At 40.7% G+C, this 26773-nt stretch overlaps 1 protein-coding gene across 1 annotated transcript in view; it reads left to right on the forward strand.

Annotated features, from left to right (window-relative positions):
* The first annotated feature begins 11285 nt into the window (after positions 1–11285).
* Positions 11286–26773, forward strand: part of LOC136874459 (trypsin-1) — a 32435-nt gene continuing 16947 nt past the window's right edge. The window contains exons 1-3 of the mRNA XM_067148088.2: positions 11286–11390; positions 14863–14945; positions 25379–25467. Coding sequence (XP_067004189.2) covers positions 11345–11390; positions 14863–14945; positions 25379–25467 — 218 coding nt within the window. The 5' untranslated portion in view covers positions 11286–11344. The remainder of the gene's footprint in view (positions 11391–14862; positions 14946–25378; positions 25468–26773) is intronic.

Here is a 26773-nt window from a genome sequence, read left to right on the forward strand (position 1 = left end):
AATGGTTGGAGACAACGTTGGAGTATCAAAAGCTACCGGCAGCAGAGTGGTGTCTAAAGTGTCTTCAGCTATAGAATTTATAGAATTGTCTAAGTTGTTTGCAAGTTCACACTCTCAAGTGGGCAATGCTATTAAATTACCCTGTAATTTGTTTCCATGTGTCCTCTCTTTCTTTTAAGGTAACACTATCATTCTTCCTGCATTCTAAGATACTTAGTGACTAACTTCGCGAGTAATGTTTAATTTGTTCTTCAGTTTCACTTCTGAAACTCTTCCATTCATTTGATCACTAATGTCAGGCCTATTCCGAATGAGTAATTCAGGTTACCACGGAAATGTGAAAGAAAACAAAGTGCAGCACAAAAATGAAACACAAGAATCGCACAGGAAGCGTGTTCATAACCTCTGATTTTCGGTTACAGCCTCCTTTATTGGCACGGTAGATGTTTCCGGTGGGGGTAAATACAGAAGGTCATTCGGGATCTCTGGTGACTAGTTTTTAGGCCGCAGACAGGGCTGTTATCAATATGGACACGTCAAAACGAGGTACAGAGAACGTGCATGTAAAGTTTAGTGACATTAGTTGCAACAATGCCGAAGCAAATTGGCCCTTACTGGGACAGCTACATAACAGCCCTTTTCGATGCTAAATATAGCTATTCTGCAATCCAAGGAATGTGCAAGAAGCGTGATTTCTTGATATCAAAGAACGGGATCGGTGCTGTATTGAATAAAAAGATGCCAAAACGGATTGAGCTTAATTCCAGTGGGGAAAAACAGGCAAATCCACGACTAGTCAGCAGCCGTACACCAGAAGTGGTGAGGAAAGTGAAGGCCCTTGTCCCAAGTGATAACTCTGCCCCCCCCCCAAAGGACTATCGTACGTAAGTTGGGTATGTCTGTTTTAACAGTTATCACCATAATCAACAAGAAAATGCAATTATAAAAGTAGCATAAGCGCTGAGTTCAGAAGCTGTTGCTTCGTCACATTTCGGAATGTCACACTAACGCAAGAAAGCTGTATAGGAGATATCTGGCAGGGGACAGATGGAAAAATGTGGTGACGTTAGACGAAGCATATGTGTACCTTGATGACAAACCGCCCCAGAGACTAAAAGTGTTATCAATCATTGTATAAAGAATACCAGGAAAGCTTTCCAAGGGGTTTCATTATCATCGCTGGATACTGCTACAGTGGCAAGTTAACAATTCGCCGTGTCGTTAATAATGTGAAGGCGAGCTTTTTCCATATATCAGCAAGAGGTTTTAAAACCCATTAGTGCATATAGGTTTTTTTTGTCTTGCCGCCTTCCTGGCTACAAATGATTCAACAATGAACGCTAAGAACTGAGAATAATGTATTCTTGTTTCCTTTTAGCTACAGCCTTTCTGAAGTGAAAGAAAGTGCTTCTTATCGTACTTTTTATCATTTTTAAGACATCCGATTTTTCGGATGCTATGCACTAATGGGTTCACCCATTTACAACACAGATATCCCAGCACTGTATGGGAGGGCGAAAAATCAGGTATGAGTACATCAAGGTAAAGCATCCAGCAACACCTCTCGTTCGACTCGTCTGTTCTTAGAGAGAATGGAGATGGATACGGGAATCCGTGCAATTCCTTTCACCGATATTCCACTGAAGGCACCCGATGGGGTCACCCATGGACGTCTGTGCATTTGGACTCCTAAAAAGGGTCTTAGGGAATATATATCCATGCACTGTCAATGGCCTCTGGAAAGCCTTCCAGGAGGAGTGGGATAAGATATACATGCTAGCTCTGCGAAAAATTCTGCTGCAATGGAAATTACGTTGTCGGGCTATACCTAGAAATGCTGGCTTTCCAAATCAGCATGTTCGTTGGCGGAGGCAAGGCTTTTCTGAAGCTAATTACTCTTCAATACCCTTCGAACATCGTCCCCAGAGATCCCAAACGACCTTCTGTACGGTGTTAGTTAACCATCTGCTGAAATAGCTCGGTAAAACGCATGACTCACAAGAACCGAGTTAAAATATTAGTCCGAAATGAATAAACCCAGGGTTGGAGTATATTTAACCCTCCTTGAAAAATCCGGCTTAAAAGGCGCAGAAGGTACAGAGAACGAGAGAAACTCGAGGTGGTACAGCGAATCGACTAGGAAGCGAGCGCATCAAGTCCGGCTAATCTGGACCCTGTGGATGTGGACAGGTATACCGATCTATTCCAAGCTAATGAACATGAGGCGATAGACTTTGAAGCACAGTTCCTAAGATCGTCAGATTTTGAAAATTATTGGAAGTTATCGATTAAAGACTTCCAGAGATAAATCCATTAACATACCACCTAGAGAGATGTGTTCACGCATAAGAATTGCGGCAGTCTTCGCGATATAGACTATCCCAATATTTTTAGTACAATCTATCTTTTTCTCTGGACAAAGTTAAACACTTGTCGAGCTTATTTGTCTTGAGTTTTTATGTCTTAAATCTGCGACGTGCTGATGGAAATGCAAGCCATGATCACCTAGGGAATCATTGGGGATTATATCACGAAACTGTTACAACAAAAGCAGAGCAACGCCTCGCCGTGCAGAACACAAAGACCCTTGGAGGAGTGGAGGATAAATTCCAATTTCCGTAGTCTAACCTAGGCACTTAGCTGAATAGGGTGATCACCTTACGTCTGGCTGAGTTTGCTCCAACGAATTACCCTGTTACTCATATTTGGCTGAGTAAACCTTAGCGGCATGTACCTCCTCAGACATGGAAACCTCGTTTCTTAATTATTTTTTTTTTTTTGGTAGGCCATATATTTCTGAAACATACCATCCCTTTGTATCATTCCCCAGCCCAAGCTCAACTCTTTTATGGAGATTACCCTAATCTCTTCTCCCGCCATTAATTGAGCAATATTTAAAGTCATATTCAGGCAGGCACATAAGCGAAGAACGTTTTTCAAGCTCACATAAGAGAGTCGGTTTCTATGTTGCGGTTTGCAGATCTAAAGAACTGTTCACATGCATAAGTAGATCCAGACATATTGAACATCCCAACAGCGTACCTTTGCAAGTGAGCCCCTGTGTATTTGCAGTAATACGACTTCACTACTTGCTCTGCCGTGTTCTTCCGGCCAGACGTAACTGTAGCGTTTACCGGTCGCTTCTACAGTTAGGTTGAACTCCAAAACATCGGCTGACACATCAGTGTTTTTAATGTCTACCGTACGGATGTAATACGTTTTATCCGACTTCATGACCAAATGGTTAGCGTGCTGGCCATTGGTCCAAACGGTCCCGGGTTCGATTCCCCACCGAATCGGGGATTTTAACCTTAATTGGTTAATTCCAATGCTCGGGGGCTGGGTGTGTGTGCTGTCTTCAGCATTAGAAGTCATCATAAGAAGGGCCCTATTTTCACACGGATGCAGTTCTGCTATAAGGAGTAGACTCGAAAGAAGCCACACGACATTAATTGAAATACATTCATTTCGTAGCTACTTTCGTGAGTTCCCCTGGTTCTCATCAAGTGATGTGTTCAATTATACATTTTATCTATCGAAGGAGTACTCTGCGTATTATGGGTAGCGCAGCTGTAAGTTTGCAGTCAGGAGATGGTGGATTCGAACTCAATAGCCGGATGCTCTAATACACGGATTTCCAAATGGCGGCCCGCGAAGCCATTTTTGCGGCCCGTGAGAGCAGTGTAAGAAATAAGGTGAAGAAAAATCACAAAAATATTTCATAGCTCGTTCAAAACGGTATTAATTTTTATACACCTTGTAGACCGAAGTCAGAACTAATTATTCCTTCATGCTAGTTCCTCTATTCAAGTATTCACTTGTTCTCAGTAGATTATATTCAACTTTAAAAATTTTAAATATAAACTTCAAGTAATAATATTATTTTTTCGTCCCACTGACTACTTTTGATGGTTTTCGGAAACGCCGAGGTGTCGAAATTTTGTCCCGCAGGAGTTCTATTACGTTCCAGTAAATCTATTTACACGAGCCTGACGTATTTGGCAACTTCAAATACGACCGGACTGAGCAAGAATCCCAGCGCCTCAACCCTCTCGGCCACTCAGACCGGCTCCGAACTTCACTCTTTTCTGCAATTTTAAAATAATGTTTTAAGCAATTAAAATTATCAAACCCTCATTTCAATTGAACTATTCAATATAATTTCCTAATGGTGCTTCTGTACTATTTGCAGAATTTTACGAAAATTGGCCTATTCAAGTATGGCCCGCGAACATGACTAAGGTTTCCAAAATGGCCCTCCAAAATGGAAACCCCTGCACTAATATTTCCCCTTTTCACATCAGGCAAAGTGTATCTTAATTAAGGTCATGGCCGCTTCTTCTCCTCTCGTAGCCAATCGTCGCCGAAAACCTGGCAGTTAGAATTTAAGCCACCAACAAAACATATGAAAAATATATGTTAACACTTAACTTTAAATGCAATCATGGCTAATCCATTTAGTGAAAACTTAATACTTTGGATTATTGGATTATTCGTTTTTAAGCTTTCAATGATGACACTATATTCCCTTTAGCGTGCGAAGTCATTAAGCCTAATACAAATCAAATGATAACGCTCAAGGATTAGTTTATCTCAACTAAACAATCTCCTGTGACGGACAAAATAACGATATTGTGTGATATAATGATACATAAAGATAAATCACTTCTGAGACATTAGAGATAACACGAATAAGTGAAACGCTGTAAGATCACAACAAATGATTATAGGATTTTCTAAATTACTCTGGAATAATTTACTTCAACGTAAGGATAACGATATTGTTTGTTATTGTTCAATAATCCTTTCCCGCTTGACATTCAATGGACGGCTTCAAACTACTGTAACTAAATGATTTTTTATGTGAAATATATTGGATAGGATACACTGCTGTACTTCTCAGCTTCTTCTGTGGATTAGTGGTAGAGTGTCTGTCTCCAGATACCAAGATTGCGAGCTCAGACTTGGCAGAGGCAGTCGGATTTTTGAACGGTGTAAGAAAGTCTATTCGACACTCTATGTTGCACGATATCGACACGTACAAGATCTCCGGTGACACAATTAGTGTTTAAGGGACAAAATTAATTAAAACTCAGCCATAGATCGACAATAGTGATCAGTTAATCTGCCACCTGGTAGACTAAAATGGAACGTCCAAAATTGGTTATTATTTTATTAAGAAAGTTTTCATTTCCCCTCCCCTGAAGGGGGAGGTGGGCCACCTAGAAGGTAAGGCCTTCTCACTGGCCAGGAGATTCAGACGTGTTAAAGCTGAAGTGAGAGAATTGTGAGTTGGGTAAGGGATGTGTGGAAATGTGGAGTTAGAAGGGGCTTGGCCTAATGGCTAATCGTATATTAATTCTTTTCTTTTATACAATGTTCTTTTGCAATGTTGACAAACAGGTAGTCTAAATAATGGTGTCCGATCTTAATGCCTGCACACAATACATAAGGCTTTATTATTATTATTATTATTATTATTATTATTATTATTATTATTATTATTATTATTATTTTGGATGAGAAGAGACTAACGAAAAGGATTTTCACAATACTAGACAGCAGACCTAAAGTGTCGGACAAATGGTTCAGGGAGGTGAGAAAGGATTTCAAACAGGTGGGACTAAATTCAGAAGACATCTCAAACCGAACAAAGTTTAGGTCAGTGATCGACAGATTTCAGGGATTCCATGACGAACCAAAACTTAACCGTGGGTGGACGGAAGAAGGAAGACAGGATGCCAAAGAAAGGATGCTAAAGTTCTGGGCTGTGAGGAAGGCTTCCAGAAACATGTAATTGTTACCTAACGTGGCCTCTAATGGCCGTAAACGAATATATATTATTATGATGATGATTGTTGTTGTTGTTGTTGTTATGAAAAACAACAGCCTGGTCATTCATTCGACCAGGTCAGGAATGGAATGACTGAAGCCCCCATCTAGATGCGAGGATAGACGTTGTGCCTGCTGCAGAAGCCTGTCCTACTCCTCTAGGAGCAATCATTAACACAATGAAAAATATTAGAGAGCGTTGCTGGATGACATGGTAGTTTAGGGGAAGGTGCCTAAAATTCCATTTTTAAATACGTATGTTATTGGTCCTATCGAAAAATACTACATAAGAAAAGTTATAGAGAGTACAATTTCATAAAGTTTATGTCTTATACAGTTTTACCGTGCCGACTATGATAAGATATTTGATTAATTCAGACTTTTGTTGCTTATCCATATCAGCACCGAGCACTGCTAACATGGATATAGTACTCAATCGTGTTAACTGGCAATGGTTTTTGTCATGATTGTCTTGAGGTGTAAAACCGTGTGGTCGTTCGTCCGTATTGACAAGAAAAATTGTGAACATGATTATAAAAACTGAGAAGAGTACGTGAAATAAGGATCGCTTGGAGAGTAGGAAAAGAGGAGTTAAGAAAGGAGGAAATGCCCTAATATCACTGAGTCGGAGGAAAACTAAAAGTGAATGCCTACAATATCGAAAGCTCAAAAACCCATCAACAATAACATTACATTGACGATTCTTGTGATATGATTTTCTCTTCTGCTGCCACTCATCTCCAATATATGGGATTACTGTTGCGTCCCGAGTAAAACAGCATGCCTGAATATTGGCGGAAAGTACTGGGAAGTTAGATAGATGGCACATGCTATATGATTATCCTGCCAACAATGGGTTCTGCAGCTAGTTAGGAATATTATATTCACGAGTTCATCTCTTGGCTAACAAATACTTTGATTGAGAAATTGCGAGAAGTCAAAATAACAGTCACCCAAGTTGTAGGGTCAAAGAAGGGTACAGAGAGCAGAGAGAGCGTAACATAAATGTATGAATTTGAAATATTTCGTTTAATGCCAATTATATCATTTTGTCTTTAAAAGAAGACATTAAATTTATTTATTAGCACTCATTATAGTAAGAACTTGGGTATCCGAACTAATTTGTACTAGGAGTCATCCGGATAATCGAAATCAAAACTTCAAAAATAAGCATACACTAGGTACAATTCAGTATATGAAATATTTATGAAACAGTTATGAATTGAACATTTTAAGATTTTTAGATAGATGCAAACCAAGAGTAATAAAATAAACATACAGTACAATATATGAAACATTTACGAACGATTATGAAGGCTCAGAGCTTACGTAACGTATCGACGAAGAAAGAAATGAGATCTTCATATAGGGATAATTAAGCATCAGCATAGCTGAGGTCCGGATAACAAACTTTCTACTGTACTTCGTTAATTCCATTCACGTCTGGATATTATTAACCGTCACCTGTTGCTACGAAAAAAATCGTTGCTGGCCTTTTTGCCGCAACGATGAGTCACGTTGATGAACTTGAGGGCAGCCACGAGATTTACGTGGTTGGTGCTTTGGTGTGCTATCAATCTTCTGTTATATTTTTGTGGTCCTGAACTACTGAAGGAATGAACTGTAGCAGGGAAATAAGCCATCAATTTTTGCAGACAGCTGAGAGGTGTTGTTATGTTAATTACGGTGTGCTTATTATGGCACGCAGTTCATTAGTTATTAAAAAGCCTGTCACTCCAACATCTCATGCAAAATGACCTTAAAATAGTTTACAATGTTAGAAATATAATTATCATCCCCAGCCTGAATTCACTTCTCATTTACACTCTTCCCTTTATTCTAAGCCATCCCAACAGGTTTGAAAAAACCATCACTAGTATTTGGAACTTAAGCCTCAATCAAGTCTACGTATCCTCGAACTGAAGTTTCATTGCAAGGGCGGAAGAAGAAAATACGACCTCGTCGATTAATTCCTGCTCTTGTACCGGGTACAAGAATTCATCACACCGTCAAAACTGTCTATTGGTAAAGTCCAACTGAAACTGAAAGATTTGCAAAATAACTAATACGTCATTAATTACCGCAGGATTATTTATTTATTTATTTATTTATTTATTTATTTATTTATTTATTTATTTATTTATATATTTATTTATTTATTTATATATTTATATTTAAATGCATGATGTATAGTACCATTTCTGCAAACAAGTTTTAAAATTTGATGTAGGAGCCCATGGAGTGACTTTTTATTGCGTGCTTCCAATGCGTTCCATGACGTTGATAAAATATCTTTGAAATTAGTTGCTCAGTTTTTGTGTGCACTGTGAATTTACAGCGTTGTCTCCTGATGAACGGGAAGAGACCACATCATGCTGCATTGCATTGAAGCTTAGAATTCGTTTTGAAGCTACTTTTTTAAGAAGATAAAAATCATATCATGTTCATGCATATATTGTACAGAAAAACATTTCGATATTGAAACGACTGTTTATCGAGCACGTCGTATGTAAACAGAAAGCAAATAATTATCTTTGCTTTTTAAATTGAGTTGGAATTTTAAATTCGTTCTTTCCTACATATAATCCTCCCAATAAATCAAAAAATTTAAAACATGAAAATGTCATATATTACATTTAAGGATTAACCCAGTCTATGAAAAGAGCTTCATTCCAATTATAATGGATTCTACAAAACGATATAATGAGCAATCACTTCATTGACTAGGCAGCAAACTACTTGCTTTACTTTAATTGATGCCACAACCAGAATAGTTCATCGCTATAGAGGGGATTATCCTTATACCGATCATCGTTGAAAGGATATTTTATTCCTCGACATGTTCTGCTCAGAGCTACTTATCTTTCCAGTTCTTGAAATTTTAAATATATACAACCTGTGACAATAAAGTTCGGTGAATAGTACTGTACTATCAACATAGATGAACAATGCACGACAGTGACCTTACTGTCTTTCGAAATAGTCCCCTCCGATAACTATGCACTGTTGAGATCGGCGATACATGTTCCGGAAACGTTGCAAGAACGCGTCCTTTGGGATGGCGTTCAAAAGCCTCGTAACGTTTCGTTGGATGTCAGGAATATCGTCAAATCTCTTTCCTTTCAAAGCGAGTTTGAGTCGTTGGAATAGGAAGAAGTCTGGAGGTTTGAGATCTGGTGAGTATGGGGGATGTTTATGTTTCACCACCCCCTTTTATTTCATGAACTGTTTCACGATAGTGGCTGTGTGTGGGTGAGCGTTGTCATGGACAAGAAAACCATGAATCTTGTTGTGTGTACTGGGGTCGTACTCTGCGTAGACTTTTCATGAAACGGGTCAAAATTTCAATGTACCGTGCAGCATTCAACGTCGTTCCCTCAGGTAAAAATTCCTTGTGGATAATGCCTTGACTATCGAAAAAGATGATGAGCATCGTTTTGATGCGTGATTATCAGGTTCTGACTATTTTCCGACGGAGAACGCTATTCCATGCTTTGCCGTTTCGTTTCGGGGTCGTATTTGAGACACCAGGTTTCATCCTCAGTGACAATACAGTTCAAGAAATGAAGTGTCGTATGACTTTTAGTGCCGGGATATCCCAGGACGGGTTCGGCTCGCCAGGTGCAGGTCTTTCTATTTGACTCCCGTAGGCGACCTGCGCGTCGTGATGAGGATGAAATGATGATGAAGACAACACATACACCCAGCCCCCGTGCCATTGGAATTAACCAATTAAGGTTTAAATCCCCGACCCGGCCTGGATTCGAACCCGGGACCCTCTGAACCGAAGGCCAGTTCGCTGTCCGTTCAGCCAACGAGTCGGACACACGTTTTACAGTTCAAGAAATTTGCTGTCGCATCCGCGGTTTCGACAAAATCCTGTGAAGCCTCTAAACGTGCCTGCTTCTGATCGTCAGTCAAGTGATATGGCACAAGACGAGAACACGTTTTCCTCTTCTCTAACTTCTGGGTAAAGATTTGTCGCACGGATTCACGGTTAATCTGCATGCGCGTAGGTAATCGCCGATCGTTCGTGACTAATGTCCTCACCTTCTCAGTGTTTTCGTCACTGACGGCGGTCGCCGGTCTTCTGCTACGGGGGTTGTCAGAAACACTTTCTTGGCCTCCTCGAAAACGAGCGAACCACTCGTACACACACTTCAAGGTCAGTGCTTGATCTTCATAAACACGTACCAGCATCGCAAGCGTTTCTTTCGGTGTCTTGCCAAGCTTAAAACAAAACTGTACATTGATATTTTGGTCGTTCATGTTCCTGTTCGCAGTTCAGAAAGAACGCACTAAACACGCAGTGTCAAGCAGGTCTTACACGGCACACACACGATGCTCAACTGAACAACGCTGGGAGCAGGTGGTCAAAACCTGCTGCTTCGCAGGTGCAGGATTGTGTGTCGCCAGTGTTGCCGGATCGACCATTCTAAGTTCATTCACCGAACTTTATTGTCACAGGTACTATGATAAAAATGTACGTCGTGTGTAATGAAATGTCGGGCTTATGATCTATAGATAGTGAGTCTACCTCTTACTCGGAGGCCCCGCTGACGATTCCCGAGCAGGTCAGTGATTTTTACCTGTATCTGAGGGCTCGTTTCGAGATCTACTCAGCCTACGTGAGGACATTTGAGGAACTAGCTGATAGTAGGATGGTGTTTCCAGTCTACGACGCCGAAAATTATAACTGAGAAGATCCATCGCGTTGACCACGCGTAACCACGTAATCTGGAGGATTTCGGGCTGAACAATGGTCACTTCATAGACCAAGGCCCGTCAGGGCTCTAGTGTCTTGATGTGTGTATCCTATAAAATGAAATTCAAGTACTTCAGGTTCGCCTGGGAACAATTAAGTATTTATGCTAACTGTATACAAAAATTTTGACTACTGAAGTAACGACAATATTTGAGAATTTCATGGAAGGTAAAGGAACCAAACTGTAAATTTGAGGCATTTAAATGCTTATATACTATGAATGCCACTTTTCACTGGCCAATTCAACCACAGTGATGAAATTTCAATTCAATAATCCCTAGACCCGAATTTACATCAAAATAATTTTATAGATTAATCAATCAGTTTCGCCTTTATATGAGACAAATGTTCTCATTTTTGTTATAAACATTTCCTGGAATTTGAACTCAACTATTTTTAAGGCTTTTGCATGTAGCCATTCAACATTTTAAACTAAAACCCCACTTGACATTCGGTATTCCCCAGTATCTTTGGTAATGTGTTAAGTACCATTGTGGTCCATTCATATTCTTATCAATTCGATGATACAGGCTTCTACATGTTCAGAATGTGATCGTCATGCTGATAAGAGGTAATCAATGATGAGCAGAAGAAGAATAATGAGGTGCGGGAAAAATTTAACCTTCGAGATACAGTAATTAAATTTAAATCACATGGATTAAATCTGAAATCCCGAGATCACGGAATCAGGCGAACCGGGCTATAAATAAGATCCAGTATTGGCAGTCCACAGTAGATTCGTTCAACATGTTGACTGCTGTAGTACTGTTGTGTTTGGTAGCTTCCTGCTTTGGTGAGTATAGTACTGCGATAGCCATGCATTCATACATACTGTACTTCATACATTTGTAAATAAATTAATGGAACAGCAAACATATGCAGTATTCGAAGCTGTTACAACTTTCCCAAGAAAAAACCAGACATATATTAGATTAGCCTTAAAATCGATAATATCACAAGGAGTATTTTTATTATGCGAGGAGATAAGTGAAAGATTCTGTCTTGAAATGACAGCAACTCGTTGACACCAATAAAATGAAATTCAGACACCTTTACAGTTAAATAATCATTTGATGTATCGTACGTTGGAACTTGAGAATTGTTTTCTTCGGTTCTATTGAAAGATTTCGAGCCTCTGTTACCTTACCACGGGTGTCTATAGAAAAGTTTATTTATATTAAAGTAAGGAAGGCAAGTAAGTACAATGTATCATTCTCAACCTACGGCTGTGGATGTATCACACTGTAAGAACGTGTTCATATAACCTGGAAGAACAAATATTATTCATATCATCTCTTTACTTGATAATAAGTAGTAGATTATTAACACGCTTTGGAAACGTCGGGACGTACCTTATTCCTAAATAAATCAGTAGGAAGTATAACGAAACTATTTAGAGTTCTCTCTATTACAGTATATTAACAGGATAAGCGTATTCGTCTTTCAGTATTTATAGCCCAAATATTTATTGGCTGAGTAAACTAACTCCAAGAAACTTAGTGTGGAGTTCTTCTTGATATCTTTTCGTACACATAATTTTCTCCTCTCCTTACGAAATGGTTAATGGGAGTGAAATGATCACTTTAAAAGAACTCATTACGTGTCTCTCGAATAAGTAAGTGATAGTAGTCAATAAATTTCACGAGTTCTTAACACTTATTTGTTATATTGAAAGACTATTTGATCACCTTCTTTGAAGCTGAAAATGTTCACCAGTTCTATCAAAATCAAAAGTCTATTTCTATTCAAATAATTTCACACAGGGTATGAAAGCCTGTTAAAATGTCTTCTATATTTAGCCTGGTTGCTACTGAACCGCAAACTTCAACTCTTCTCCTTACCAGCTTTTCCTTTAGAACTTACGTGGTGTCCGCCTCTGTGGTGTAGTGGTTAGCGTGATTAGCTGCCACCCCCGGAGGCCCGGGTTCGATTCCCGGCTCTGCCACGAAATTTGAAAAGTGGTACGAGGGCTGGAACGGGGTCCACTCAGCCTCGGGAGGACAACTGAGTAGAGGTGGGTTCGATTCCTACCTCAGCCATCCTGGAAGTGGTTTTCCGTGGTTTCCCACTTCTCCTCCAGGCGATTGCCGGGATGGTACCTAACTTAAGGCCACGGCCGCTTCCTTCCCTCTTCCTTACCTATCCCTTCCAATCTTCCCATCCCTCCACAGGGCCCCTGTTCAGCATAGCAGGTAAGGCCGCCTGGGCGAGGTACTGGTCATACTCCCCAGTTGTATCCCCCGACCAAGAGTCTGAAGCTCCAGGACACTGCCCTTGAGGCGGTAGAGGTGGGATCCCTCGCTAAGTCCGAGGGAAAAACCGAACCTGGAGGGTAAACAGATGATGATGATGATGACTTACGTGGTACTCATATCTCTAGTTCACTTTTCGGAAACTATGGTCACCTTTAATTAATTTTCGACGAACTGTGGGAGAATAAAATAAAATTCACGTTCTTCCAGGTGAATGAAACGTGCATATCGTCTTGTCTAGACAATCTCCGAGGTGTTCTTGATACGGTGGAACTCCCACTGTCCTCTTTTAAAGGTATTTCTTGTGTTTCAAGCTATTTTGCACATATATGTAGATAAGTGAGCGTTTTGTCATAGACAACATTAGTGTTTACGAGAGGATAGGAAATTAATTTGAAACCATTTCGAGTAATCTTCAAGTAAAGGTATTCAACCTTGTCAGGCAATATTCATTCTGTCACAGCTCCCGGATTAGTCCGGATTAGTTACACTATATTTAAAAAATCTGGAATTCTATCGATTAATGAGTCTCGTTTGCTAATACATTTTCCATTATCAGTCGTCGTGACGTAAAGAACACAATAGTCTTCATCATTATATAATGTTTCTACTGTCCTTTGTGGGACATAAGGCAATAAAATGGTTTAGTAATTTAATTGCGCCACTAAAAATTGAATACTTTGAAGATATTTCTGGAGCATTTATCAGTTACTTGTTCCATCAGAAAGTGAAGAGTATTCAAATTTGAAAAGTGTACAGACGCGTTCTCTTCTTAATTATTATGTCCATAGTCAAATTTCCCTTTTTTTCTTCATTTTTACCACTTTCTGCTAGTGGTTTATCGTGCTAGAACATGCACGGGTGACGATGAGATAGGAAAGGGCCAGGACTGAAGAGATCGTGGTCATGGCCTTAATCACTGTACAGCCTCACCATGTGAAAGTGGAAAATCTCGGAAAAGTGTTTTCAGATAAGCCAATGATAGGTTTCAAACTCATCATTCCCCGAATGCTTGCTCAGAACTACGTGAACATGTACTACGTATCCATCTCACTAGATCAGTCGATCTTCAGGGGTCTACTAATTAGGGCATGCATAGATATTTACTAGAAGGGAATGTCATCTCTCAAATCAAGGAGATTTTAATTTGTGAAGGATATGTATGGTAAAGGCGATGAGGTTGGCGGCCGTGGCGTATGGTGGGAAATTTAATTTCGAGGCCATGTGTGTTCATTTCATTTTTCCACAGGGTCAACCGTTTACGCGTTATTTTAGTTCATGAAGGGCAAAAATTACCAACTTTGGGACATGCCCACGTAAAATCCCCCACGTATTCAAAACGGTGATATATATCGAAATCAAAAGTATCCCTTTAGTGACGCCGGATTTCAAGCTATCCCCTTAGCAAATTTTAGCTCATTTGGTCCAGTATTGTTTGAAGATATCCAGAACGAACAAACAAACAAACAAACAAACAGGAAGACAATCTCATTTTATTAAAGGTACCGATCATTAGAAGGGGCTGTCTGGCCGAGGCGGTAAAGGCGTGCTCGGTTCGCCCGGAAGGACGTGGGTTCGAATCCCCGTCAGGAAGTCGTAAAATTTAAGAAACGAGATCTCCACTTCCGGAGGTGCATATGGCACTGAGGTTCACTCAGCCTACACCAAAAATGAGTACCAGGTTAATTCCTGGGGGCAAAGGCGGCCGGGCGTAGGGCTAACCACTCTACCCCACCAAGTGCCGAGGTTAACAATGATGGAAGCCTTTACCTTCCACTCCTCCAAGGGCCTTCATGGCCTGTACGTAGGTGACTTTGCGTTTTTACAGATCATTAGAAGTCAGGAGAAATATACCGCCTGATATACATAATGTACTCGTGCAATGTACTATGAAGGATTCGTAATTGATAAGATTTGTAGATGCGTATTTTACTTTTGATAATAAATATACAAAGCTATCGGTTAGAGCTTACATGAAATACAACAGTTTCCAATTTCCTTATTTCATTTCAGGAGGAACGCTCCCCGTCCGTCCACGCCTGGATGGAAGGATTGTTGGTGGTCAGACAACCAGTATCTCCAACTACCCTTACCAGGTAATAGCTCCTAAATGTGAATGGAGATTGCATTACAAACAACAAGTGTCTTATCCAACTTTGCATTTCAGACGTGCCGTAAATCCCGACACAATAATGATCCACATAATATATCGAAGATTTGTAATTAATGACAGATTTAGTTGAATGTGTTAGTTCTTAATTCATTCAAAATACAACAATTAATATAAATAACAATAATAATGGCGTGTGACCTCCGGAGAGGTGTGGTGCAGGTCTTTCGATTTGGCGCCTTGTAGATGGCCTGCGCATCTGTGAGAATGAGGCCCTACTTATCAAAAAAACTTAAATAAATAAAATACCAAATACCAGCCCTTTCAGATCAATTTACACGTTACTTTGCATTGTGTGCTAGAATTCTATCATCTGGCATAGTAATAAGATGAAAATCTATAATTTGCCTCTTCACAGTATCAAATAGACACATTAAAATATTCAAAATAATATTTTTCTTCATCGCTATCTTAACTATGTCTCAAAGTAAGCAAGGATTTGGGTTCATCAATTATTTCATTGTAACTGTTACCGTGTTTTGGTGGTAGGTAGAGGTGTAAGAAGGTGCGGGCGTGAATGGGTCTCAAACTACGGAATCAAAGTTAATGTAAAATTTAATAAGGTTATATTTTCTTTTCAAGATTAAGTAATAACAAAGAACAGGTACTTAGTAGCCGAAACACAATTTGAAATGTACAATTACAGGGATTACAGAATTTGGGCTTCGAGCCCTGAGTTCACAATTCTTGAGCAACTAGCCCAACTTTCCGATATACAAATTTTAACAAAGGGGCAGAAGACCCCAATCAAACCCTGGAGCACTTGCTCCAAATTACACAGTAAAGCCTCCTCGAGGCATACAACACTCCGTTTCCAAAAGAGCCACTCGCTCTTTAATTTAAGCCTCTCCCAGGCCACACCAAACTCCACCTTCAAGCTGTCCTTAACGGACATAAACACAGGGGTAAAATACCCAATCTACTGAGGTCTATTAAATGAAAAGCAGGTTAATTAAATGACCTCTAAAACAATTTGAGAGGAGGCGAACTTGCACTCCTAATACACTTTGATTAAGACCAACTTGGCCCTAGGCCGTTAATACAAGGGCTAATCCCATACTAAAGAGGTGACTTAAGAAGAGAACAATTTGTTTTACGTTAACGAAGAATAGATTGAGAAAACTAAGTTCACCTCACAACAATATGAGTGGGAGCTCGAGAGGGTTAGCACTCTCTATCCCAGTATGAAGCTTTAAAAGAGAATATATCAAAAGAGTAGTTACATTTTAGGAAAAGGTTACATGGTTGAACGCTTAGAACCCGCCCCGAAAGTTAAACTGCTGAGCTAGCAAAGAAAGAAGATATTAATCGGCCATTACCTTGTTGTTGACCGCTGCCGAAGAAAGAGGCGCTTCCCGCCCCCTGCTATGTACTTAACACACTGAAAGATGGAACAGAAGTGGCCCGGAGACCCTAAAATCAGCAGTTTATATACCCTCGCGGAAGGTTCTAGTCGTTAGGGGAAAGAAAACACCCTCCCACAAATTCTTTATTGGGTAGGACCCCGCAACCGATACAAGTTGGGGGAAGATACACCAGATTGGTCAGAAATAAATAGAAGAATTTCGGGATTGGATACATTCATAACAAGGGGAAGAAAGGGGTAAATATTGCCAACTTAAACAATGACAGAAAGAAATTTAACAAAGAACAAACTCTTGAAATTAAATTTTCTCCAAAAAAATAGTTCTTTGACTCCGCACTAGGTTGCACTATTGTAGATCTTCAGTAGTGTCCTCTAGAAGAGAAAGTTCACACTTCTTACTTCAAGTGAAACAAAACCACATCAAAAATGACACAGTTCAAAAACTCAAAATTTTCCACGTGGTGACATCTTCTGAGAAGGTAAAGAATTAACAGCGTAGATAAAGTTCAGCCCTCCTCCAGCAGAGGAGTTTCAACAGGCGCACATTTTAAATTAGCGGCGTGGAGGTGTACCACCCGGTACAGACCTCCCCCCCCAAAAGTTCCACCAGGGGTGACACATGAAATTGTTTGAAAACAAGGTCCAAGTTTTGATGTAGACATGGAGATTAATTGCCAAAAAAATTTATAAGGTTTTCTTAATTTGTTTTGATTTAGTTTCAAAATTTTGTTGTTGCAGATGAAGAATAGTTTGTAAGTTTGTAGAAGTAGAATTCCGAGGGTAAACTTTTAATACTTAAAAGTGAAGGAAAATTTTGCAATGTCCACCAAATATTGCTGTTGAATTCCCATGAAACGGTATTAAGGTTGAACAGGAATGTCTATGTAGTTGATGTAGGCTAAGTTGGATGGCCAGACCGGCCGTTGCAGCTTGCGTCCAAAGGGAGGCCGCTCGGACCCCTCAAGTACCCTGAGATACCGCTCGCCCGCACTATGAGGGGAGCAGAGGTGTTGAAGCACGCCGCGCCCGCGGTGAACATATACAGGCTGCGGGCAAGTAGCTGGTCGTGCGCCGCACATCCGCCTTGGCCGGGAGGAGAGCTCCGGCTCGCCGTGCACATGTCGTCCTCGCTGGGGCCGAGGGGGCCCGTCCTCGAACCCAACCGCGGCACAGCGCCGCGCGGCTGCGGGGGCACTGAAACATTAAAGCTAGGCGGCAGAATTGTGTTGGACCATCATCATTGTTTTGAGGGCACAGACTTGGTGAAGAGGTTGAGGGGTCAGCGGCTTGCAGATATCCATGGCATTTACTCAAATCAAGCCACAGTGTGTATTGAAGCAGGAGACGGGAGCGTGGTAATGGCCGAGGCAAGGACAGAATGGCAGTTTAACGGATCGGGGAAGGTTTTACAAGAGGCTTACATATAAGACCAAAATATTATAGAAGGGGCAGAAAGCCTTAAAAGTTGAACTCAAAAAAAAATATAACCTTCATATTCCTTTCAAATTATATGAAGCAAGTTGACACAACATTTACACTGGTTTCACCTGTGACAGGTGAACCCTAAATATCCTCTCGGTGGCTGGATTGCTTACTAACAACGTAACTGGCGTAAGAAAATCGAGAATGATACAAGGCCCATGAAATCTGGGGGCAAGCTTGCCCGCGGGAACAAAATTCTTGACCATTACCTGGTCACCTACATTCAAAGTGGTGGGTCTCCGTCCACGATCATACCTTTCCCTAACCTTTTCATGAGATACCTTAAGATTGGCTTTAGCCTTCTTCCAAAGATCTTTAATATTATCCGGATCTATTGTCTCGGGTAGAATGTCACTCAGAGACCAGAGGTTAGAGAGCGGCGAGTTGGGAACAAACTTGAACATCAAAGAAGCTGGAGTGAATTTATGTGATTCATGAACCGCCGAATTCAAAGCAAAAGCTAACCAATGCAGGGACGTGTCCCACCTGGAATGATCATCATGATGATAGGCAATCAGTGCGGACCTAAGATTACGATTAACCCGTTCAGCCAGAGATGGTTGAGGGTAATACGCAGAAGTAGTTACATGAGAGATGGATAAGTCAAAACAGAATTTACGAAATAAATTAGATGTAAAAGCCTTAGCATTATCAGATACAATATATTGGCACGGACCAAAAGAAGCAAAAATAGAATTTAGGCAAGTAATGGTAGACTGAGCGGTAGCCAGCTTAGTCGGAAATAACCAAGAAAATCTGGTAAAACCATCTACACATACAAGGATGAATTTGTTGGCATTTCCCTTCGACTGGGGGAAGGGTCCTACATAATCAATATACAGGCGTTCCATAGGGCGCGATGCTTGATGCGAAGACAAAAGGCCTACCTTGGTGGACATGGTGGGTTTACTAATCAAACAGGATTTACAAGCCTTTACTAGTTCACGGATGTCACCGTCCATACCTTTCCAGATGAACATTTCACGAATCTTTTCACGAGTTTTAAAGATACCAAGATGCCCTCCTAATGGGGTCTCATGATAATACTTGAAGATCATAGGTACAAGAACCGCTGGAACAACAACCTTCATCATCTTGTCATGCCTCGAAGGGCAACATAAAACACCATTCCTCAGAACATAAGGGACAACATGTTCCCCAGAAGAAAGGGTTTCCATTATCGGAGCCAGCGTCGGATCTTCGTGTTGGTATTTCTCGATATCCCTAAAGAGCATGGGGGCATCAGTTAAAATGGCATTAACATCAAATAGTGTGGACTCGGGAGGTGATGAACGGTCGACCGGTTCATGGTTCTCAACGTCGTTTGAATACATACGGCTGAGTCCATCAGCAACAACATTTTCAGTACCTCTGATATGCCTGACATCGAATTGGAAGGCAGAAATACGGATGGCCCAACGGGCTATACGACCAGTACGACGCGGCCTTCCTAAGACCCAGCTTAAGGCTTGATTATCTGTCTCCAGGTCGAATTTAACATGTTCCAGATAGAGACGGAACTTCTCTAAGGCGAATAAGACTGCCAAACCTTCGAGCTCATAAATGGAATACTTGGCTTCTTGAGCCGACAAAGTCCTAGATGCATAGGCGATGGGTCGCCTCCCTAGTTCAGTCTCTTGAAGAAGGACTGCAGCTACTGCTGACGACGATGCGTCGGTTTGGACAATGAATTTCTTCGAGAAATCAGGCATAGCAAGTACAGGGGCATTACAAAGAGCTAATTTAAGGTCTTCAAAAGCGGCTTGTTGAGAAGGTCCCCACTCGAATTTGATGCCTTTCCTACGAAGCAGGTTTAAGGGCGCCGCTCTATTAGCGAAGTTAGGAATAAACTTCCTGAAGAAATTCACCATACCAATGAACCTGGCGATACCTTTAATGTCCTTGGGAGGTTTAAAATCACGAATGGCCTGTGTTCTAGAAAGATCGACTGCTACACCATCAGGTGACACAATATGCCCTAGGAAAGACATAGAGGGCTTAGCAAAGGCAACCTTGGACAACTTAACCGTTAACCCAGCCTTACGAAGGCGATCGAGAACTTCTCGCAGATGATCTAGATGTTCTTCAAAAGTCTCTGAAAATACGACGACATCATCCAAGTAGTGATATAAGTACTCAAATTTGATGTCGGAGAAGACCCTATCTAGTAGCCTAGTGAGTACAGCTGCTCCGGTGGGGAGCCCGAAAGGCACGCGGTTGTATTCGTATAAATTCCAGTCCGTAGCAAACGCTGTAAGATGTTTAGACTCTTCGGCAAGGGGAATTTGATTATAGGCCTGATTCAAGTCCAAGATAGTAAAGAACTTGGCCTTACGAAACCATGAAAAACAAGAATGAAGGTCGGGAAGGGGCACAGATTGTAACACCACCTTCCGATTGAGAGCCCTGTAATCAATGACAGGCCTGAAGCCTCCTTGGGGTTTCGGGACCAAAAAAATAGGCGAAGAATACGCTGACTTAGATGGCCTAATAATACCGTCCTTCAACATCTGATCAATGATTTCTTTCAGAGCCTTCATTTTAGGTGGAGATAGCCTATACGGTGGAAAACGGACAGGAATCGAATCCGTGACCTCAATTTTGTATTCAATAAGGTCAGTAACACCAAGAGTATCAGAGAACACCTCGGGAAACGACTGACACAGTTTGCGAATACTATCAGCCTGCTCCTCAGGTAGATGTCTAAGGTCTAACAACATCTCATCCTGGGTAGGCGAAATAGAAGAACATGACACAGAATTACACTTTAATAGTGGGATTTTACAATTAGAAGCAAATTTGAATGTGCACGACCTAGACTGGAGATCGAGCACAAGACCAGTGTGAGAAATAAAGTCAGCTCCCAATATAATGGGGCAAGACAATTGCTTGGCCACAAACAATTTAACTTTCCATGTAAACTTAAAAATACGAATTTTGACCAGTAAGGAACCTAGAATTTCTAATGGAGATGAATTAGCCGATACGTATTGAACAGGAGAAGAGACATAGTCAGGAAGTTTACAAACCGTTTTCAATTTAGAATACCATTCAGCCGAAATAATCGAACAAACACTTCCTGAATCTAAGAGAGCTGTAATAGGCTCGTTATTTAACTCAATCTTAAGAAAAGGAACCGGTGCGGGGGTATCCGCCGCAATCCTAAGACATTCTTTAGGGCATTCAAAAGATGAATTTGAAGGCTGATCGTTCTCTGCATTTACAACCTGTTTACTAGGGGCTGAGTCTCGGGAAGATGGATTAGTCGACTCAGCCGAAGCCACTAGTCACTTTTTATTATTGGCATAGTTGGAATTTGCACCGGAAGTTGAGCAGGAGGGGGTGCTATTTGAGTTTGGGCAATTCTTGGCGATATGTGAGAAAGCCCCACATTTAAAACAGCCTTTTGCTGAACCAGCTCCATTATTTGCCCTACTACTTTTGACCAATGGACATTTATTGCGAAGATGGTCAGGCGACCCGCAGGCATAACATTTACGGGGTGTGACTGGTCGGCGAGGTGGAGGCCGGGTGTTACTAAAGGAAGGAGGGGGTTCTTTTGCCACACGCAAGGAATCGGCGTACCTAACTCCTTCCGCTGAGACGGCCAACGCTTCAAGTTCAGAGAAAGTCTGCGGGCACGCCGCGAAACACAAGTATGACCTATAAGATGGTGAAATGCCTTCTACAATAGCCTGTACAATCTGATCTTCAGGAAAATGAAGGGCAAACACCCTAGTATAAAACTTAATGTCCTGTATGAAATCAGCCAAGTTTTCATCCAAGCGTTGTACACGGTAATAGTACTTCTGAATAAGGGAGGACCTGGCCCTAGCCGGGATGAAGTTAGCTAGCAAATGGGCATGGAAATCCTCAATAGATGATTGCTCGGCAATGGCTCTTACGATTTTATCTGAGAGAATACCAATAGCATAAGGATAGATTATTTGCAAAATTTGACATGGAGAAAGAGAAAACACAAGGGCATGATCCTGAAATTCAACTAGAAATCTCAAAAATGAAATTACATCACTGGTGGTATTAACAGAAAACTTAGAAATACCTCTGAGCAACATTGCCAATGGATGAGGCAAGCTGCTAAACCCGGGTGACATAGTAGGTAAAGGTTTCAATGGCAAGGAAGTTAATTCAGAACGGATGTTACTCAACGATGCACGGCGTTCAGGCTCGTTGTCCAATGGGGCAGAGATAGTTTGGGCAGCAATGGTTTTCCTATTAACTTCTCCCTTGGGAGGCGCTTCCTCACTACCTGCATTCACTATGGTGGGTTGATCAGATTTGGGAGGAACTCCCCCAGTCAACAATAGAGTGACCTTACTAGATAATTCGGAAATATTTTCCAGGAGCGTACTAGCTTCCTTCCTCTGAACGTCATTCAGTTTTAGAGACAACAGATCGTTAACCCTATTCGAAAAATGATATAGCCTGCCTTGCACACGCTTAATTTGATTAGGAGACGGATCATTTTCATCAAAAAAACTAACTACAGAAGCTAGCCCAGTAATATTCTCGACGATCGTGGAAAGAGAGTCATCAATTTCTTTCTCTCCCAAATTGGGGATGGAAATGGGCAAATCTAGGGACTCTCTAAGCTTGTTAGTGTCTACTGCAACCGTGCCTCCAGATTGTACATTTCTAATAGTTAATTCATAGATCAACTCCTCTTTGCGCAAATAGTTAAGATGGAGAACATCGCGAGGGCCGGCCATGGTGACAGAACAATTTTGAAACAAAATCAAGAAAAATTCCAGCAACTGAGAAAATTGTTAGAGTTCGGAAAAAAACAATATTTAGCCGTCAAACGGGGCTAAATTGAGACCCATTCAACCACGCTCTGCTACCACTTGTTACCGTGTTTTGGTGGTAGGTAGAGGTGTAAGAAGGTGCGGGCGTGAATGGGTCTCAAACTACGGAATCAAAGTTAATGTAAAATTTAATAAGGTTATATTTTCTTTTCAAGATTAAGTAATAACAAAGAACAGGTACTTAGTAGCCGAAACACAATTTGAAATGTACAATTACAGGGATTACAGAATTTGGGCTTCGAGCCCTGAGTTCACAATTCTTGAGCAACTAGCCCAACTTTCCGATATACAAATTTTAACAAAGGGGCAGAAGACCCCAATCAAACCCTGGAGCACTTGCTCCAAATTACACAGTAAAGCCTCCTCGAGGCATACAACACTCCGTTTCCAAAAGAGCCACTCGCTCTTTAATTTAAGCCTCTCCCAGGCCACACCAAACTCCACCTTCAAGCTGTCCTTAACGGACATAAACACAGGGGTAAAATACCCAATCTACTGAGGTCTATTAAATGAAAAGCAGGTTAATTAAATGACCTCTAAAACAATTTGAGAGGAGGCGAACTTGCACTCCTAATACACTTTGATTAAGACCAACTTGGCCCTAGGCCGTTAATACAAGGGCTAATCCCATACTAAAGAGGTGACTTAAGAAGAGAACAATTTGTTTTACGTTAACGAAGAATAGATTGAGAAAACTAAGTTCACCTCACAACAATATGAGTGGGAGCTCGAGAGGGTTAGCACTCTCTATCCCAGTATGAAGCTTTAAAAGAGAATATATCAAAAGAGTAGTTACATTTTAGGAAAAGGTTACATGGTTGAACGCTTAGAACCCGCCCCGAAAGTTAAACTGCTGAGCTAGCAAAGAAAGAAGTTATTAATCGGCCATTACCTTGTTGTTGACCGCTGCCGAAGAAAGAGGCGCTTCCCGCCCCCTGCTATGTACTTAACACACTGAAAGATGGAACAGAAGTGGCCCGGAGACCCTAAAATCAGCAGTTTATATACCCTCGCGGAAGGTTCTAGTCGTTAGGGGAAAGAAAACACCCTCCCACAAATTCTTTATTGGGTAGGACCCCGCAACCGATACAAGTTGGGGGAAGATACACCAGATTGGTCAGAAATAAATAGAAGAATTTCGGGATTGGATACATTCATAACAAGGGGAAGAAAGGGGTAAATATTGCCAACTTAAACAATGACAGAAAGAAATTTAACAAAGAACAAACTCTTGAAATTAAATTTTCTCCAAAAAAATAGTTCTTTGACTCCGCACTAGGTTGCACTATTGTAGATCTTCAGTAGTGTCCTCTAGAAGAGAAAGTTCACACTTCTTACTTCAAGTGAAACAAAACCACATCAAAAATGACACAGTTCAAAAACTCAAAATTTTCCACGTGGTGACATCTTCTGAGAAGGTAAAGAATTAACAGCGTAGATAAAGTTCAGCCCTCCTCCAGCAGAGGAGTTTCAACAGGCGCACATTTTAAATTAGCGGCGTGGAGGTGTACCACCCGGTACAGTAACTATCACAAACCTGCCTGCAAAGTGTTTGTCTGTATGTTTCGCCGCTTCTCAAAAGCTACAGAATTCACATATAATTTCCAGTGTTCAGTATTTTGTGAATTAAATAAGAGCTAATTTATTAAAAGCATAACATGATAATGTCGATGATTGGTATGATGAAGATGATGACGATGATGATGATGGAGAAGAATAATAAGATGATAATGATGATAGAGGCTTTAACATTTAACTGCAGTGAAAAGGCAGGAAATATGATAACTTATAGACTAAACATAATTCTGTACTAAGTAGATTACTGAGGGTAATAACTTTGATAGCATTGATAATAAAACAAGTAACGTACAACATAGGGGCAAAAGATCTCCTTAGGTCGACGCCCCGAATAAATAGCATTTTATCCACAAAAAAACATACAACTTGAATTATTTGTAGCATTCTGATGATCTACATGAATTAGTGCGTCTTATTACAATTATATTACTAATAAATATATTTAAATACGACGTCATTCATTATCATTTTCACCTAATCGTGCATGCTAGCTGGCTACGTATTAAATCGAGGCAAGATCATTTCAAAGAGGCCATTGTAGTGCAAATCCTAAAGAGCAGTTGGAGAGAAGTCCACGGCCTCTATCTAGACACCAGAAATATACGGTTGAACTCTGGCGTACGGCTTATACAGTCCGTAGGCCTATAGAAAGCGAGCAGTTGGATCGGGTGTAATGCTGTTGTAGGAAGAGAGGTAGTGGCTAAGATCTAAGGAAAAATACCGGGGTTTTGCTTTATTCAAAATTTGGAAAACGAGTGTAGCAGTGTGAAAATATCTCATCTGCTTAATCTTTAAACAGAACTGTGTTTCATAATAGCGGGTGATATCTGTTGAATATTTAAATGAAAAATAAAAAGTTATACACGAGTTAGTTGCGTCCTGCAGTTTCTTGGTCTGTTCTTCAGCAGCATCAGGGTAACAATATATTTAGTGAAGGATAACGTTTAAGAGATATATTTTAATGTTACCTTCAAAATTAAACGGACATATAAGATAATATGTCCTTTAACACCATTGTAGAAGTTGAAACAACATATTTCCCTTTATCTTCAGTATTCCTTGAGGATGACGAACTACAACTAACTTGTTTTTATGGTTTGTTTACAGCTGTCACTGCAGTCTAGTGGCAGCCATATCTGTGGAGCTTCCATCATCAGCACTACGTGGGCTATAACAGCTGCTCACTGTGTCGCTGGGTAAGTGCTGTTCCACAAAATACTCCAGTGGGTGTTTAATTTAATTTAATTCAAGATACCTGTTTCGATATTTTATCACAACATTTTCATTTGATCGTACAGTTGCATAATACTAAAAGAGTGACAATCAAAATAATAATGTCAGTTTAATGCATTTATGCCCTGTTCCAAAAAACATTTTTAGACTAACATCCGGGATCCATTTCGGCTTTTCCAGATGCGGTAGTACAATCATTTAAGAATTTTTAGCAACACTTTATGTATGATCTCTTATTACATACATTGAAAATGTTATTTAATTGCTATGGAATTCTTCAGAATTAGGTTTAAATATCTTAATACATTTTTTATTTTAAATAATTCGATTTTCATTAAAAATGTCGGTGTACAAAACGTATTGTATTTGTTTTCATAATGAACGAGGAATACAGTGAAACCGTTAGGACATGTATAGGTATTCCTAGGAAGGTCTTCATTGATGAGTGAGGAAAAATTTGCTTACTATTTCATATCGAGTTTCCGTGGTTGTTTATTGTTTCATACCTCTAATAATACAGACAAAAACAGGGTTCAAAATCCAGTTAGTTTGGCGCTCAGAACAATCTCCCCCGAACTGAACTTGGAGTTAGACTAAGCACTCTGTGTGAAAAAGCCACAAAAGTGAAGTAGGACATACTGCCCTTTTTATTCGGCACTCAATTAACCGGCAATCTTAAAACAACGGCAGTTTCACTCGCGAATTCAAATGTAAGTTCAAAATATTAAAAATAAGAAAGAGCAACACGCGGGAATCCAATATTTCGAGTCACACCTGCGCAGCTGCACTCTAATGTTAGACAGTTATTACTCTTCCCTACCGGGCTGAGCGGATCAGGTTGAAGCACTGACCTTTTGAACTCAACTTGGCAGGTTCGTTCCTGGATCACTCGGGTGGTATTTAAAGCTACTCAAATATGTCAGCCTCGTGTCGGTAGACTTATTGGCACGTAAAGGAACTCCTGTCCGCCTCTGTACTGTGGTGGTTAGTGTGATTAGCTGCCTTCCCCGGAGGCCCGGGTTCGATTCCCAGCTCTGCCAAGAAATTTGAAAAGTGGTACGAGGGCTGGAACGGGGTACACTCAACCTCGGGAGGTCAACTGAGTAGAGTTGGGTTCGATTCCCATCTCAGCCATCCTGGAAGTGGTTTTCCGTGGTTTCCCAATTCTCCTCCAGGTAAATGCCGGGATGGTACCTAACTTAAGGCCACGACCGCTTCCTTCCCTCTTTCTTGTCTATCCCTTCCAATCTCCCACCCCCACCAAGGCCC

This window comes from Anabrus simplex, chromosome 5 (assembly GCF_040414725.1).
Source record: "Anabrus simplex isolate iqAnaSimp1 chromosome 5, ASM4041472v1, whole genome shotgun sequence".
Classification (NCBI taxonomy): Eukaryota; Metazoa; Arthropoda; class Insecta; order Orthoptera; family Tettigoniidae; genus Anabrus; species Anabrus simplex.